The sequence below is a fragment of the Haemaphysalis longicornis genome, unplaced genomic scaffold (assembly GCF_048455015.1).
Source record: "Haemaphysalis longicornis isolate Haplotype H1 unplaced genomic scaffold, Haemaphysalis longicornis Haplotype H1 scaffold_3, whole genome shotgun sequence".
NCBI lineage: Eukaryota > Metazoa > Arthropoda > Arachnida > Ixodida > Ixodidae > Haemaphysalis > Haemaphysalis longicornis.
The window spans coordinates 20,488,978-20,505,386 of record NW_027526335.1 but is presented as its reverse complement, the minus strand read 5'-3'; the positions used below and the strand labels follow the sequence as shown (position 1 = coordinate 20,505,386).

General features: G+C 49.5%; 1 protein-coding gene across 2 annotated transcripts in view; it reads left to right on the top strand.

Annotated features, from left to right (window-relative positions):
- The window catches only part of Rim (Rab3 interacting molecule), a 136,240-nt gene that overhangs the window by 99,888 nt on the left and 19,943 nt on the right, over positions 1 to 16,409 (top strand). Inside the window, exons 6-7 of one of the 2 annotated variants that reach the window (XM_077702536.1) lie at positions 3,128 to 3,354; positions 15,346 to 15,559. In XM_077702536.1, the coding sequence (XP_077558662.1) occupies positions 3,128 to 3,354; positions 15,346 to 15,559 (441 nt within the window). Of the gene's footprint in view, positions 1 to 607; positions 682 to 3,127; positions 3,355 to 15,345; positions 15,560 to 16,409 lie in introns of both variants that reach the window. The other variant, XM_077702537.1, reaches the window with a different exon arrangement.

Below are 16,409 nucleotides of genomic sequence, written 5' to 3'. Positions count from 1 at the left end.
AGAGTACGTTAACATCTGCTTTAGGCATTGTTTCGGATTATGAATTGATATTTTTGTTTAATTTCCTTTTTTTCTCTCCTGACGTTGTTTTCTTTTTCTTTTTTCCCTGAGTGTCCCCCCGAAATAAAGTCGTGCTCTCGCTCAACGCCATTCTTTCAGATACAACCTTTCTCGCACAGGAGTGCCATTGTGGATGAACAAGGAGCCTTTCTTCCCTTCCTGTACATCCGTAAAGACGTTTGCGGTGGCGCAGCCTGTCCTCAATAAGGCCAGTAGCCGCTGCCAGATGCGCGCTGAGCAAAATTGGCGGGAATGTATCCCACCGGAAGCGGGGCCGTATCTCGCTGGTTACTCGCAGGTCATCCATGGCGTCTTAATGCGCCCTAACGAGGTCTCCCCAGTGTTGCGTGCTGGCTCCTCTCCTTTTCACGCCCTTGCTTTCTCTGTTCTCTATGCGTCTCTGTTGAGTTGCCGCCACCCCGGCATGCTCGCTCGCGCCTCTGGGCGAAGCTGCTGAGGTGCGGCGCAAAGCAGTTCAGCGCCGCGCCAACATCTTCTCACCCTCGCCTCGTCGCTTTTCCCTTTCCCCCCACGCTCACCACCGCAGGCGAGGCGGACGTATTCAATCGTACGTGGAAGCAGCAGGAAATACTCGATGCCAAAATGAAAAAATTCCTCTCGGTGAGCCATCTCTTCCCGGGGCCCGGAACTCCTCGCCGGAACGGCGGGTCTCTTTTTCGCTCTCACGGGCTCCTCTGCTCGACGCGCCCCCTTCGAACACAGTGCGCGGCGCCTGGCTCGCGCACTCACTTATCGCCTGCAATGTCTCCTCCCGTTGCTCGCCACTTTCTTCTTACCTCTGGCTCCCGTTCTCTGTCGCAGCAGCGTCTGTGTCTGTCTGTCCGTCCTCCGTTCTTCCTCGGGAAGCCGTCACGTTCCTGTTGCTGCTACCCGTGTCACGTTTAGCTTGCTCCCCCCCTCCCCTCACTCCCCCCGTGTGAAGCAGCTCCGCGGCTCGCTGTGTGTTGCGGTTGCCATGTTCCCCGCACTCTGTTACTCTCTCTTTGTTGCGCCTACTTTTTCTGGGTAATGGGTCTGTTTGTACGTGCGCACCGTATCCGATCGGCGGATATACACCCATGTGTTTGCGTGGGCGCGCGTGTGCAATGCGATGCACGTTGCGGAGCTGTGTATTGTGTACAATGCCCGCTCTTCTCCCCTTCTGCTCTATTTCTTTTTTCTTTCTGGCCTCGTTTTCCTTTGCCGCTTAGGTCTGTACCAAGGCGTTACGCGACAGCGTTGCGCTCATAATAGACCCTCGGCGCGCAAGTGAAGGCGCCGTCGCCGTTGCCTTCCTTTTACGCACACTCCCCCGTGTGTCGATAGGCTGCGAGTGCCCTGCGTGGATCAGCGAGCTTTTTTTTTTTTCTGCAGTAATCGTTGCTTTCTCCCGCGCATCTGTTTGCGAATAAGGTCCCAGCTCGGCAAACAACTAATGTAAACAGGGTGCGCTTCTGTAAACGCCATCCTGATTATCTTCATTTATTTTCAGTTGACGTCAGGGCGATGTCTACGCATCTTCAAGGGTAGTCCGTTGATGAACACTTCCAAATAATGAAAAGTACGCTACCTCTATCACTGAAAAGAAGAATATATACAAACAATTCGTCGTACCGGTGATGACATATTGAGCGGAAACTTGGCGCCTTACTAAACAACTGGAAAGCAAACTTAGCTTGGCTCAACGGGCCATGGAGCGAATAATTATAGGAGTGACGTAGGCAGAGGAAACAATCTTCCTGGATCATAAAACAAACTCGAATAGAGGATATCGAAGTTCAAAAAAAAAAAAAATGGACTTGCGCTGACCACTTAGCACTTAGGCGAATGGCCACCGGTGGACCATCAGGGTAGCAAAGTGGATACCGAGAAATGTGTCTAGAATAACGGGAAGGCCAGTTTACCACTGGATGGAAAGGCGATGTAAGGAATTTCGGAGGCAAAGAATGGATTGGAGCAGCGCAGGACAGGAGCGGCTGGAGGCCGATGGGGGAGGCCTTCGTACTGCAGTGGAACGGAGTAGGATTTGGTCAATTTGGTGTTGTTATTATTGTTGTTGATGATGGTGGTGATGATGATGATGGGCTCGCTCGCGGCAACCGAATTAGAATTCAGCGGTACGCAAACATAATTACGTTGAAACAGAAGAAATGTGGGACGGCCTCGCCATTTTCGAGGTTAAAGATTCACAGAATTCTGGGCAAGTAGGCAGCCTATAAGAAAGTTTTGCTACGCTAAAACGCGACTGCGTTATCTCCCTTTGTGTGCGCCTTCTAAAGCTTTTTTTTTTCCGGCATGTACGTTGGCATCGTCTTTTATCTTGAAGCGTAACCCTTTTATTAAAACCCATCGTTATAAGAAGGGAATATTTTTAGTCACACTATTATTGCTCTGATATTTTTGTTTGCCGTTAAACGCAGGCAAAGGCATGTTTCGAATTCACCACATACTCACAAATGTTACGTTTTACCTTACTCGAGATCTCAAAACTTTTACTGTAATTCCCTAGTAAACGCTTGGCAATCAAATAGTATTTAAATGCGAGTTATGTAATAACATTGGACGCTGCCTCTGGTAGATAGAGTCGAGTACTGAAATGAGGCCGTTTTTTTTTTTAACCGGCTGTGGTCAGCACATTTGGTGAAGCCTATTTTTAGTCAAAAATGTTGTTTTAGATAGAGGTTTTTGTACATAACTACTGGTGCTCAGCCAAAATCTTCTTTTTCTTTGTAGGAATTTTCACCTTTAATTAAGAACTATCACCCTTGGTCAGGTCCGGTGCCATAGGGCTAGAATGTCATGTAGAATGTCACGGTGAGTTAGACGCACTCAGTGTGCGGATTGTTGGGAACAATGTAGCATCCACTGCAATGCACACAGCTTGTGAAACGAACTATGTCCCGAAGACAGTGCAAGATCTGTAACGATGTGTCGCATCTTGGGCGGGTAAGCGCCTCTGCACTTAGAAAGGACGTGAATCCAGACGTATGTCGTGCAACGGCGGCAGATAGGGAGGGCGCCGCTCGCACGGCTCTGCTTGAAAACAGCTCCCGTGGTGCGGCCGCAGGTGACTGCGCGTACTCGTCGCGCGTGCCCGGGGCGGGCCTGGCGGCGAGCGTGCCTTACGCGTACGCCGCCGCGGTGGGTGCTGCCAGCAAGGGATGTATCTCTGTCGACCCGTGCCGCAAGAAAACGGTGCGCTTCAATCGGGACCACGGAGGCTGCGCGCTCACCAAGGACTCGGGCATTGACACCAGTAGTAGCGCCACCCTGAACGAGGACTTGTGCCTCAAGGTATATACGCCACCACCACTACTCACTTGCCACACGCCGCCGTCTAGTCTTGTTTTTTAATTCCCCCAATTCCTTGTATGATGATGCGGTAGAGGAGCTGGCGTCCCCCTGAGGTAGCCGGAAGGGAAAGGGGCACATAGTTGATACAATGAGTGGGAATTGTGGCGCGAACTGCGCAATGTGCGGGTAGTTTAAAGAGTCAGCATCCCATACACCTCCGCCTCCAAACTGCCATTATTTTATATTACAACCTTCAACCGACCGCACTTCCCTTGTCGAAACGTTGCGCCAGGCTAAGAGGATGCTCAGAGTTACGCTTTTTTTATATATAATTATCTTATGCGCGCGGAAACATCATGGTGCAATGCATTGCTGTCTGAAACGTGAGCCGCTAGGGAGCCTAAGCAAATGTTTGCAGCAATCGGAATTACGCTGAGAGGTCTAGTCTCATTAAGTTGAGCGTAATTCAGTGAGACGAATAGCCGAGTTTTCGTACTAAAGAACATGCACACGACTCCCCCCTGTGCGTATTTATGTTAATCCAGCTCGATATTGGCCCTGATTGTGTAGTTGTGGGAAACTTTGCCTTGTAGCAGTACGGCTGCTCTCAGGCGAACGTCAGTTAACTCCTTGCCATGTTTTGTCTTGTTTTGGTGATTTATCGCAAGCCAGCGAGCCTCCATTTTACAAACTCGAAGAAGGCTCTGGCTGTAGACGACGAACAGAGCGAAGTTAGCCTAACGTTGTGGTGAGCGTAGGTAGTTCTTGTTGCAGCCAATAGAGCGCGCTGTAGGCGTGGGGCAAAGTAGGGACGTACGAAAGAGATGTGACGTACCCTGCTCATACGGGCGGACTGTTGCTGTTGGAAGATTGGTGGAACCCCACTATCAGCAGAGATCGGCGACACTAGTGTTCTGATCGACTATGTATGTTGATTTTATTACGCGCAATGCCAGCCGTCAAACACGCTTCTTTTGAAAATTTCAAAAACGACTAAGTGAATGTACATGGTTTTGAATCGGATTGAAGCTGGAGAGAATTAAATGTTAACGTCTTCGACAGAACTCTGTCTGGTTGGGTTAAACTTGAGGAAGAGGCAAATACACCAACAAAGGGCGTTTATTAACGCCTTTGGTTGGTGCATTTGCCTATCCCTCAAACTGGAAAGAATGTACGTTAATAGATATTCATCGCCAGTTCGATCTGTTATAGTACCGGTGGCTTACAGAAGCAATGACGAAAATGACGAGGCGAGTTTTCACTACAGCCTAAAGAAAATGTAGGAATCTCTATTACTAAAAGCCTCTAGATAGTACAAAGACAGATATTAGTCAGAAATTTTAATGTTGTCTGTCGTAGGCGATAGTGCCGAGTTTGCGTGGTATCTCACACATGTCGCATACTCACCAGGCATTGGTTGAGAAACAACCGAGCGCTTGAACTGAGGCTTGCGTAGAGTTTAGTTTACCCCTCAGCGGTCATATCTGCAGCCTGAGCGGGCTGAATAAGTGTGCATGATGCGATCGCTTTTAACAGCTGTCTCAAGCGACTGCAAAACCTGAGCGTAGATGGCGCAACGACACTTCGCTTGTGCACGCATAGAAGGCCAACGGACTGTTGGGTCAAGCAAGCTGAGGACCAGGGAATCGTGGCCTCTAGGCTAAGCTGCAACGGAAAGCGCTGAACTGAGTTCAACGAACAGCCCTGTCGAAGAGCCGTAACATAGTGATCTGCATCTCGACAGGCGAGAATACGAGATCAGGAAATACAAGTCCAGCAACATATAACTACAAAGTTTTACGTAACGAACTTAACATACGCATGAACAGTTATTCCAGCGCTAGGGCAAAAATTGACGCAATAAAATTGCAAGAAGCCAGCTAAGCTCTGCGGTCAAGATTTGATTGAAGGGACATTTGTCAGTCCACAAATTTTCTAGAAGATCGAAATACACACAGCGCGAAACGAAAGGAAGCAGGTGGCGCTAGCACTCCTTGCCTTGCATTTCGTCACCTATCCTATGAGCTATGTCTTTCTTTTTACCCCTTTCAAGTTCGGCCAAACACTATACTGGTTTTAACGAGTACAATGCGTCACACAAAGCCAGCCTCTAGTATTCAGTAGCTCACCCAATAGATTTATCCTATAACTCTGAATTCGCAGCCTTCTACAACACCGTTTATTGGCAACGTTTTGTTCTTAGCTGAATGAAAAAATATAGTTCGGCCTACACATGCACAAAACAAACTCTACGCCGCCTACTAAACTAGCTCGGCAGTAGATTTTTCTTCAGCGGCTAGTTTTCACCAAGGTACCACGGGCTTAAATGGGGAGCTAGCAGTGTTGTAGCACTGCTAAGCTCGCTTTCACGCGCTTGTAGGAGCTGCACATGCGCCGCTAGAACAAGCTGCTTGCGTCCGCCAATCCGACGCCCACAGAGCACTCCCCACCCCCCTCCTGCTTCGATCCCCATAGAGCACTCGTCCGTACGAAAAGTTTGTTTCCCAAATAGGCGGCTTATCACTATAGTTACTGATTAATAATTTCGTTTTGACTCCTCGTTCACTTCCGTTTGAACGCCGTTAAGAAGCTGCTGACAAGGTGCCACGGCTATAGGTGAAGATCAAGAGCAACTTCTCCTATGCGATAATACTTTCGGGCCAAAATCCTGCAGTATAAGGCTTGCGAGGAACGCACATGCTGTCCTTGCAGCAGTTCAGACCTATCCAGGCGTTGTCACAGGGGTGACCTTTTAAAAAGGCTAACAAGACAGCAGTTTAGTTACTACTAAATGGGGGAGGGGGGGGGGAGGGGGCAAACACAAGGACTGGTTCATGCTTTCCGCTTCCACCAAAGTTGGAAACTTCTAGCGTTTAGAGCCCTTCTTCGCAATTTCAAGCCACCGGAGACGGGTTACTGCACCCCAGTTGCCCCTCTGTTTCGTTCATTCAACTTTTCGCACCCGATGATCACAGATGTCGTAATACGCAGTATCATCAGAATGCGCGGTTATCCTTTGAACGCCACAAGACGAACGCGCTATCACAGAACCCGATATGCAGGATGGCACCAGGTTCCAGAGGTTAGCTCTTAGTGTACCCCTTCTAGACTGTGCCGACATCATCAGTGTGCAACGGAGGGAAAAAAAAGGGCACTCTCCCTTTGCTTCCCTATTCGCAACAGTTCCTAGTCTCCCTGTTTCCCTCCCAGGACGATTCCCTGCGCCAAGTCTACGTTTGGTGTCGTTTCTAAGGCGCTAATTACGTCCGCTCCCGCGGCGCCCTCCATGGCCCTTCTTCCCCTGCGAAAAGAGCATTGCAACACAGCAGGCTTAATAAAATATTGAGGCTATTCGGTGGTGCTTCGCACCGTGGTGGCCCTGGGAGCGGCGGCTATTTCGAAACTGCTCACCGAACACGACCACGCGCGACGAGCTGTCTATACTTAGCCACTATCGACGTGTGCGCCACTGCCGCCGGGGGCTGCGCTTTGTCTCGTCTGCTTCCTTTCTCGCCCCCCGCTCCCCTTCGCCCCCGGGGGTGCTCTCTGCTCCCCTTCGGTTGGATGCGCCAAATGAGGGCATTAGTGTACACGAAACCATTTTATGCGAAGAGAAGGAAAACTGGAGAGCTTCTCAATAATTTACGACGAGCAGACCCTTCTCCCCGGCAGAGGTTTTCCTTTCCCCATTCCCCTTTTCTAGTTCAACCTCTTTTCTCGCGCGGTGGCAGCAAAATCGGGTGTTCTCTACGCGCCGACAACCGTGTTTGTCTTGTCGATTGATAAGGAGACAATAATATTGTACGGCAAAAAAAAAAGGAGAAAGAGAAAAACAATACTACGTTTTAGGGGGTTAAGTATACGCGTGACCCCAGGTCTTGCTTTATTTAACTGTGCTAGATATTATCCCGGATTGCGGGTTCATGGTTGGCGGATGAGCCCGTATGGGTAAGATAACCGCAGTGGCGGAAATTAGATTGTGTTTAAATCGTTCCTGGGAGAGCAGCAACGCTGTACGCTGCAATTCGATACAGTTCACACCCGAAAGTAGCACCTCTGTCGTTAAACAATACTTTGTACCAAAGAGCCAAGAACTATGGCATAAAAAGTGAAGAATATAAAATTTAATCTATAACCGTGAAAATTTTTTTAACGCAATTGTTTTATTTTGGCGGAAAAATTATTAAATAGAAACAGCACCTGTCATAAAAATAACATATTTAGTGAGAATGTAATTTATGTAGGCATAAATTTTACAGGACATGTCAGTCGCTTAATAATGAATTCTAGTTATGTCACATTTCTCGCAAATGTATGGTAATTGTCTGCACTATGTTTGTACAGGCACTTGGCGATCGGATACTACGTTCTAAGGTCCGAAAATACCTTATGTACGCATAGTTCACACACGAGGTCAAAGTGGCGAAGCGAAAATATTTGTGAGATCAAGCGTAAGGACACGAAATTTACCGAAACATAGCGAGAATTGCTCGACCGCGATATTTAGATATGCTCTAAAGGCAATGAATAGAGATGTCAGTTCTTATCTTTTGTTGGTTCCCGTTTATGCACGTTATCTGCTCTCTCTCCCGGCTACACGCTAACCCATGCACGCGCTGACTTGCTCGCGCACGTTATCGCTGCATATTCTCGGCATGCAGATAAGGGTGCGTCTGTCTGCATGTATATTCGGCAAGTGTGTTGCGCAACCTCCGCACGCCTATGCTTGTCAGTGTAGTCACACGCGTCGAGCCTCTCTGCGCAGTGCCATTGTGAAATGTGTGAACTGATTGTTCGTTGAGTGACATTGTTGTACTTCCGCAAGGCATTGCCTGCGAACTTGAACCTTGACAGCAGTCGTCACGCTTCAATCTCGCAGAAGAACGCCCATCGAGATTGTGCTTCGCTCTGTGAAATGACCGGAAAATGTTCTCAGCTTAAATTGCCTTCTTTGGTCGCAGACGGATGAAAGCTTGTTGATGTACGATGATACGTTGCGCGTGTAGAAAACGCTGAACAGATTATGCACCCACAGCACTTTGACGGAAGTATCGGGGATGTTGTTTGACCTGTATTTATTACAGGCTTCTATTTATTTTAGTTTGTTGTAAACGCTCAGTCCAAGTTTACGAGAACGTGTGTGATTGACGTGCGGACATTACGTGTCTCTGCTTCGCGTCCCATAATGCGATATGTCAAGAAATGAGCTCTGTTCCGTCGCAAGACACCACCAACGTAGCAGTGGTGTTAAAAGCGGCGGCACAAAAACTATGGCCCGCATGCGTTTGGCGAAGTAGTCGGGAACTGGCCACACATCATTCAATTGTGCAGACGATCGCCCCACCATCGCTACTTTTACAGTACAGAAGTGGCGTCCATTATTGAAACTATTGTTCCTCTACGCTACGTGGTCTCAAGCGACAAAGCTGCGAGGCGTGTGAATCATTTCTCCCTAGTCGCTTCCAATGGCTTTTTAAGGCAAGTAGGTACGCTGCCCATTTTACGCGTAGTTTCTCACCCTTGACACCTCAATGTTGCAAAAGGCCAGCAACGCTGACTATGTTCTAACACGGGCAAGACATTTGACGTACTAGCTTCGCACTTTTTTTGCTCTCCTCCTGACTGGGAGGTGACACAGGTAAACACAGCGAAAGACACGTGGAATCTCTCTCGAGAAGTGCGGGGAAAGCGACAAGACGAACACGCCGGGTTCCCTTATTTGATTGACTGGCCGCGTTCTCCGCGGTAGTGCCGCCGGCGGCTTCCGCGTCCTACTAAAGAGCGTTCAGCGCGGGCATTCGCGTTGTTTCGCGGTCGGCCCATTCGGCTCGCCCTGGGAGCGGCTGGTCTCCTTGCCACCTCCCGGTCGGGTGATCCGGTCACGGCTTCTTCCGGCCGCCAGCCAGCATCCGAGGCGGGCTCCTTGTGCGACGGGCTGCTGGGCCAGCCTTCGCCACCGCACAGTCATCGGGGAGAGGTGCACTGCAAGGAAGCCGGCTCTGCAGGCACCACAGCCGGCGAGGGGCCGATCGAAGCTGACCTGACTCGCACATCGATCCATTTCGAAAGCGGGCATGGCGGGGGAAGAGGAGAAAGCGAGGGAAAGGTCGCTGTCTTCCTGCTTTTATTTTCTCCCGACTTCCCTTCTTTCTATACCTATTCCTTCCTTTTTCTCTCTTTTTTTGCAATTTGTAACCCCCTTGCCCCATACCCTCTCTCAACGCAAACAGACGCAGACTTTTCTGCCCCTGACCATCCTTCCTTTTTTATTCTTTTTTTTAAAGATTTCTCTCTCATCCTCAGTCCACCCGCTACCTCACAGCACACCATATACTTCCTGCCTTTTCTTCCGTTGTTTAGCTCGAATCACGTATTTCGCTTTCGTTCCCTTTCTCTTCCTGCAGTGCCATCTTATTCTCCACCGTCACAACCTTCCCGCTTTCCTTCGCTCCTTCCGCACCAGCGCACAATGTCTTGCCTCTCTTTTATCTCTCTTTCTCTTTCTCTCCCCTACACCATTATGTGTGCCCACACATTGCGCGTTTTTTGCCTCGTTTATTTTCATTTTATTCGCCGTTATGTCCCCCCCCCCCTTTTCTTTCTGTTCCGCTGACCTGGACGGCCGCTTGGGCAGACTGAGCGCTGCACACTATCGCCGCTTGCAATAATCGGAAAGGCAGCAAGATAAAGGGAAGAGAAAGAGCTAAAGCGAGCATGCGGCGCAATCCTGTAAAAAATGGAAAGAAATCTGGAAGGTCTTGTTGTCTTATCGCTTTTCGCTGACACGTAATGTGAAAACTCCGACGTGTTGAACGAAAAAAACGAAGGGAAAACAAATAAGCCCGGGCCACTTACAGGGGGGCATGAAAGTAGAATGATCTTATTTCCCCATCCCGCGGTCATCTGTTTCGTCTTTTGTGCGTGTGCTGCGCTATATCGTTCGTTAATAGGTAACTTCGCCATCTCCGCGAAAACGCCGAGGACCGTCCGTGCCAGTGAGCGTTGAGCGGGAAAATTCGAGAAGTTAGATATTATGTTCCTTCTGCTCTTTCTCGGTGGTGGCGCCTCTGAAAAATTTCTCGCTTGGCATTTGTGATGTTTTCTTCCACTTCTTCGCTGCTGCTGCTGTTGTTGTTCCTGAGGCCCTAAAAAATCCCGCCGGGCTGTTAGGGCAAACCGGAGGAGGATACTGTGAAATTGCTTGGCAAGCAAACGGCGAATGTGTTCCGGCGGGGCTAAACCGTAATTGGGTTTTGATCGAGGCATCTCTGGCGCCCCTGTGTCGCCAACAGTGTTGGGAAAGAGGCTGTACGCTGCACCAGCGAAAGCAGACAGCAACATGGAAGCAAATGTTCGGGCACGGCTTGGCAGTACCTCGTATACAGTTCCCGAGTGAGAATATGCTCCGCGGGAAAAACGTGGTTGTTAGACAGGTCTCTCAGCGAGTTTTTGGCTACAAGCGAAAACACCGTCTAGTTCACATTGTTTTCGCAAAGAAGCGCACTTCGGGCAGGTATATCAGTTCTTAGTGTGGCCCTTAATAAGGTAGGCAACATGCGCTGTCTGGTGTAGACATTCTTATAGGGTATGCAGTCAAGTTGCTCCCTCTCTCCTTCCCGGCCTGTTTATGTTCACTTGTGTTCTATTCGTTTGCCGCGTATTCGACAAAACTCAGGCAACCCAGTGAAGAGGGTGAAAAAAGCTGTGGTTGATTCCTCTATCATAGGAATCGGTGAAACACGAAAGTGAAATGTGCATCGAAATGTGCAGCTGAGCATGATTTGCTGGTCGGCGGCTGTCTTGTGGGTGTTCTTGGCGAGCTACGTCCTGCTGGCGGGTCGCTTCGGCAAAGGTGTACTGGCGTCATTTCCGTAGCGGATATGACGTCAGTGAAACCTTGGTGTATCCCGACCTTAAAAACTTTCGCGTTAAAATATAAAAAAACCAAAAACGAACAACCCAAATTATAACGCACTCATTTGTACTAAAGGTTGCTTCCCCACAAGAAGACCCTGTGTGCAGGGGTGCACCCTTTGCAGGCCGCTTGCTTCGTTGTACTGGCGTCACTTCCGTCACGGATATGACGTAAGTGAAATCTTCGTGAATCCCGGAATAAAACACTTTCGTGTTAAAATGCATAACGCACTAGTTCGATCTTTTCCGCGTCCTTGAACAGGACCAAGGGGAACGAAATCGCCCAACGAGGCAGCCGCCAAGGCATGTGCGACGAACGCGCGCAAACGGGCGGCGAACCGCGGACTCGCAACCGCTACACGGGCGGTCGTCGCCACCGTCGCTGCGAGAGCTCCCCTCCTCTGGCAACCCGGCGCTCTGGCGCGCACAAAATCGGCGGCGGCACCTGCGCAGTGCGCTTTTTCGCAAGCGGAGTATTGGTGCGGAGAAGCCAGCTTTGCAGGAGCCGCTGCTGCCCTTGCTTCTTTCGCGCTCGGCCCGTCGACGCCGCGAGAGAGAAGAGGCACGCGCGTCGTCGGAATTGTCGTCGACGGCGACCGCATCGGCCCCTCACGACTTTGGACGGCGGTTTCCTTTCCGGGCGTCTTCCCCGCCCCGCTCTCTCTCTCTTTCCCGCTCCTCCCCCGCCTCCTTAAGACCTCGAGCCCCGAACTCGGCAGTCGTGCCGGCGCTGTCGCCTGATTCCTTCTCGGCCGTGTCGAGTGAGATCGACGACTGGAGACGTGCGTAGATGCAGCCCTCTTATCCCACTGGCGCGTCTCGAACTCACACAGGATGGCGTGCCCTAGGTAAGCCGGCGTGCGTCGTGACAGCTGTCTCGTCTCCGTTCGTGTACGTTGCGATTGTCATCGCTGTAGAGCCAATGCTGGTTGGACGTAAGCTCGATAATAGGTTCCAAAGCGAAAAAAAAAAACTCTTATTGATATACAGAAGCCAGGTTACAATATGGTCGCCCTCGATATTTCGCAACTTATGCCGCTGTGTAGATTGACGTCTTCTTTTGCTTAATAGTACCTGCTGCTGGGCGAGCTGGTTCATATTTCTCTTAGGATTGCGCGCGAATAATTGACACACGACGTGGGGAAAACCATAAAAAAAGACAGAGCTCTCGTACCGTCTGTTCCTCCTATGTCACGTGTCAGTGTATTGCGCTCATTTCGAATTGAGACTTCTGCGTGGTGTGTAGTACCAACTTGCCCAGAATGCCACCCTTATAAAGTGACAAAGGACTTCCCAATTTGGATCTCTGGCGCACCTAATTTGATTGGCCATCACGCGAAGCTTGTACAGTTCGCCAGAGTTATGTGCGTAGTACTTCACAGCACCTACATTATTGTATCGTGGTTCTTTTTTCTTTGAAAAAAGAAAATAGCCATAGAAAACGTGCCCTGCGCCTTGTAGTTTTCGTGCTATATTTGTCAATGTAAGCATGGCGCTTCGTTGCCAACCTCTGTTCTAGTTCTGCTTTTAATGTTTTCGCCTTTCAACCGCCGAACAACTCGGAGGTCATTTTCCATTTCCCTGCACGCACTTAAATGTCATGGTAAAATTCAAGCTTAACTGAAAAGGCGAAAAAAAGGTCCAGGTGGGGTGAAGAAGTCCTCATTAAAAGCGGATATTGCAGCTGACGTTTTATTCTTTGAAGCCCAATCATTGTTTGCATCAAACGTGTTTAAAGATGAAAATATGATCGGTCGTTCACTCTTCTTGTTGTTTTAATTATACGCGCTAGAGAGGCGCTCATCACTTCTTACGCCATTTCTAGAATGGCATGCGTGGCATTTGCAAATTTTTGTATATTTTAATCAATACCAAGTTTGCCATAATGCCCCATTTACCGATTCACACTCGTAAAAATTATCGGGGTGTGACTCTTCCCTCAAAGTGCTGTGCGGGCTACTATGTCACTTTGTGATTAATTTGACCGCGTATGCTGCACCAATGTAAGCAGCTTAGAAAAACGATTTGGTAACCCTGGCTGCAAACACAAAAGGTGTCGTTTTCATGATCTGAGTGGTCGCCTATAAACGGCAACTCCAAATACAATGCTCGTTTTTATGTTATGTGGCTCTCAAGATACCTTAATCAGTCGAAGTTCCGCCACTGCATTTTTCCAGACGAAAAAAAATAATACAAAGACATCAACACAAGCGCTTTCATTCCTGCGATCGCAAGAAGCGTACTGCGGAACATTTATCCGCAGAGCAATATAAGACCATAATGCGTGGTTCTGGTTGGTTCGTCACTAGCCGCGTTCTGAGTGGAGCCTTTTGAAATTATTGGTCTCAGTTAAAAGAGCTAAATTAGTATTTTTTTAAGAAAAAAAAGAAATAAAGAACCTGTCAGCGTCTTCAAATTCAAAGCGCCTATAGTTTAATTCAGTGCTCTGAACGCTATGTAATACGAAGCTACTTAAGTCATCCAGATACTTAGAAGCATAATAAAATGAGATCGGCCTTCTTACGTTTTGTCAAAGGGAACCGATGAAGGGTTATTGCCGCGATGTTATTGGGCGGCTTCTATCAACTTTCAGCCTATTGCGTTTTGCTTTAAATGCATTCAACTAAGTTTGTCTTTGGTCAAACATACTTAGAATACGCATCAGCTTGAAATTACAGAGAATAGCTAGTTGCATTCCACTGGCCTCTTTAGGTCCCAGAAGGAGCAAGCGGCTCGTGTCGAATCACTACACAATTGTGTATGGGTGTATAAGCATACCTGAGGCTACGGCTTATCAAGGTTATGACGCATCAGCGGTGCTGTTGATCACCTCCGAGCAGGCAAACCCAGCATGCGGTTGTGGTGACACGACGATGGCGTGACACTATGCTCCCCGTGACGTCACTCTTGTCGATTAGTCAATGAACATCAAGCAGTGTCGCTTTTGTAAAGAAAAAAATGTGTCACTTCGGTCAAAATCATTGCTGTTTATCATTGCAACTTTGTCAGCCCCAGTAATTCTAATAGATAAAGGTGTCAGTCACACTGGTCATATTATTTATTATGTTTTATTTTATGCTCATACGTTTTACTTATTCGCTCGCAGACTGTGCAACAGAATTAAGAGAGTTGGGCACAGACGTACAGGTTATTAACAGGAGTAGTTTTCAAGCGCTTAAGTATAATTTTACCTGAGAATAGTCCTATATATGTTGGCTGACTGCCGTCACTACGGGCAAGATGCGTTGCGTCCCATCCAGACAATCTAGACAAACTCATTGCCAAGGTCGTTGCTGCGTGACAGGCAAGCCATAAGGCCTCTTTTTTATAATAGTATTTGTCCTATGTCAAACAAAGGGAGGGGTGGGGAAGGTCCTCCCGAGGCAGCCGTTGGTAACTGTATTGATGTCGTCCATTTGAAAACACGCAATTCGGTTATCGTCGCGCCTATTCCATCCCCTTAACTGGTAGGCCTTGTCTAAACGGCGCCGCCCAACGTCCTCTTGGCCAAAGTGACGGCATCGCAGCTCATCGCGTAAATACTAGCGGTGGAGAAGGTTTTCGGAGAAGCCCGAAGCGTATGGCGGGAGACGGCTGACGTAGAACGAAATCGACCGCCACGTGACGTCATTCCCCTGCGGCGGGCGCTTCGTTCCAGCTTTGACGTGACGCTCGGATAAATTCCCGCGGTACAGCGAGGACGGAGTTTGTATACCGGGTTCTGAAGTTGGCTCTCGCTCAAGACTATCGCTCAACGCTAGTCTGCAGTCACTGCTTGAGGGCAGAAGAAATTCGAGATCTCAGTTGCCACGCCGGGCGTACTCGGTGCCTTGGGTCGGGATACGCATTCACCACGTGAACGCAAGCCATGGAGAGGCACGAGTTGTTGGCGGACAAACGTGTAATCAGGTACCACGAGTGAGATGAAATGAGCTGCCCTCCGAAAACCTTCTCTCTCGTTAAAACTTGTCCCCACGCACCGAGCGCCACGTGTTGTAGTAGTGTGTCGTCCGTGTCCTGCCATGGCCCCGTGTACATGTCTCCCCCTCTCGTGCCTCGTTCCGCGGGGGACCCCAGCACCCGGCTTCGTGGAAGCCATCGGCGGACGGCTCGCGCATGCTGGGCCACATGGTGCTGAAGAAGAACCTCCAGGAAGGTGGTGGCTCGAGCGCCGCCATCTTGGGTCTCAAGGTGGTCGGCGGCAAGATCCTCGAGTCCGGAAAGCTCGGCGCCCTCGTCGAGAAGGTCAAGAAGGGCAGCGTCGCGGACACCGTGGGACACCTCAGGCCCGGTACGTGCTGCACTGCGCCCCCTTCGATCCACCAGCAACTCCGAAATAAGGCGGCAGCTGAAGTCATTATGCTGCCTCCAACTTTACATACGCATATAGATGAACGCGTATTTATGGCAACCGGCGTGTAAATTGTCATTGGAGGTAGGGGAACAATCGAGCAAACGGAGAGGAGGTTGGAACCATTTCTCCAGTGGGTGAAGGAGCACCTCAGTCGAGGCTCACGGGGCCGCTGTCCGGGCTCGATGAGACCAGAGTGATGAGACCACAGGTCACTGCGCCATCACACTTCTCAATGGTGGGGAAGGGTTCGAGGGGAGGAATGGGGTGTTCGTGCATTCATATGGTGTGAGACAGTACGCGCACGTTGAGTAAGGCTGAGTTGGGAACATAGGGTGTTGGCGCGTGTTTTATAACAGCGTTTGTATGCGGCCTAGTGTGGTCTCTGCTTGCTTGGTGAGGCTGGGACGGGAGAGGGGAACTAGTGTGCGGCGTGAGAGGCGGAAATGCTAAAGGGGGGTGTGATAGGTTGAAGCGCCTGGTCCGGGTCGATGTACTCTTCAGGAAATGTTGGCGGACAGCGGCGTGAGCCACCCCATTCTTTTCCCAGGACTTCAAGTTCCAGACGATGTAAATATCTGGGAGCGGGTGAATATTTTTGGAGATGTGGAGTGTGGGATTGGATATGCGCGCATGTGACGGCGGGCGGTTCGAGCGTCGCTGCTGACTTCCAGATATGCCATGCCTGCAGCCACTGATATGGCTACAGCTGTCTCTTCGGTTGCTGCTACCAAGTTAGCAATGTATTACAGTAATTCTAACCGTGTTTTCAGAACTACGATTATTTTGT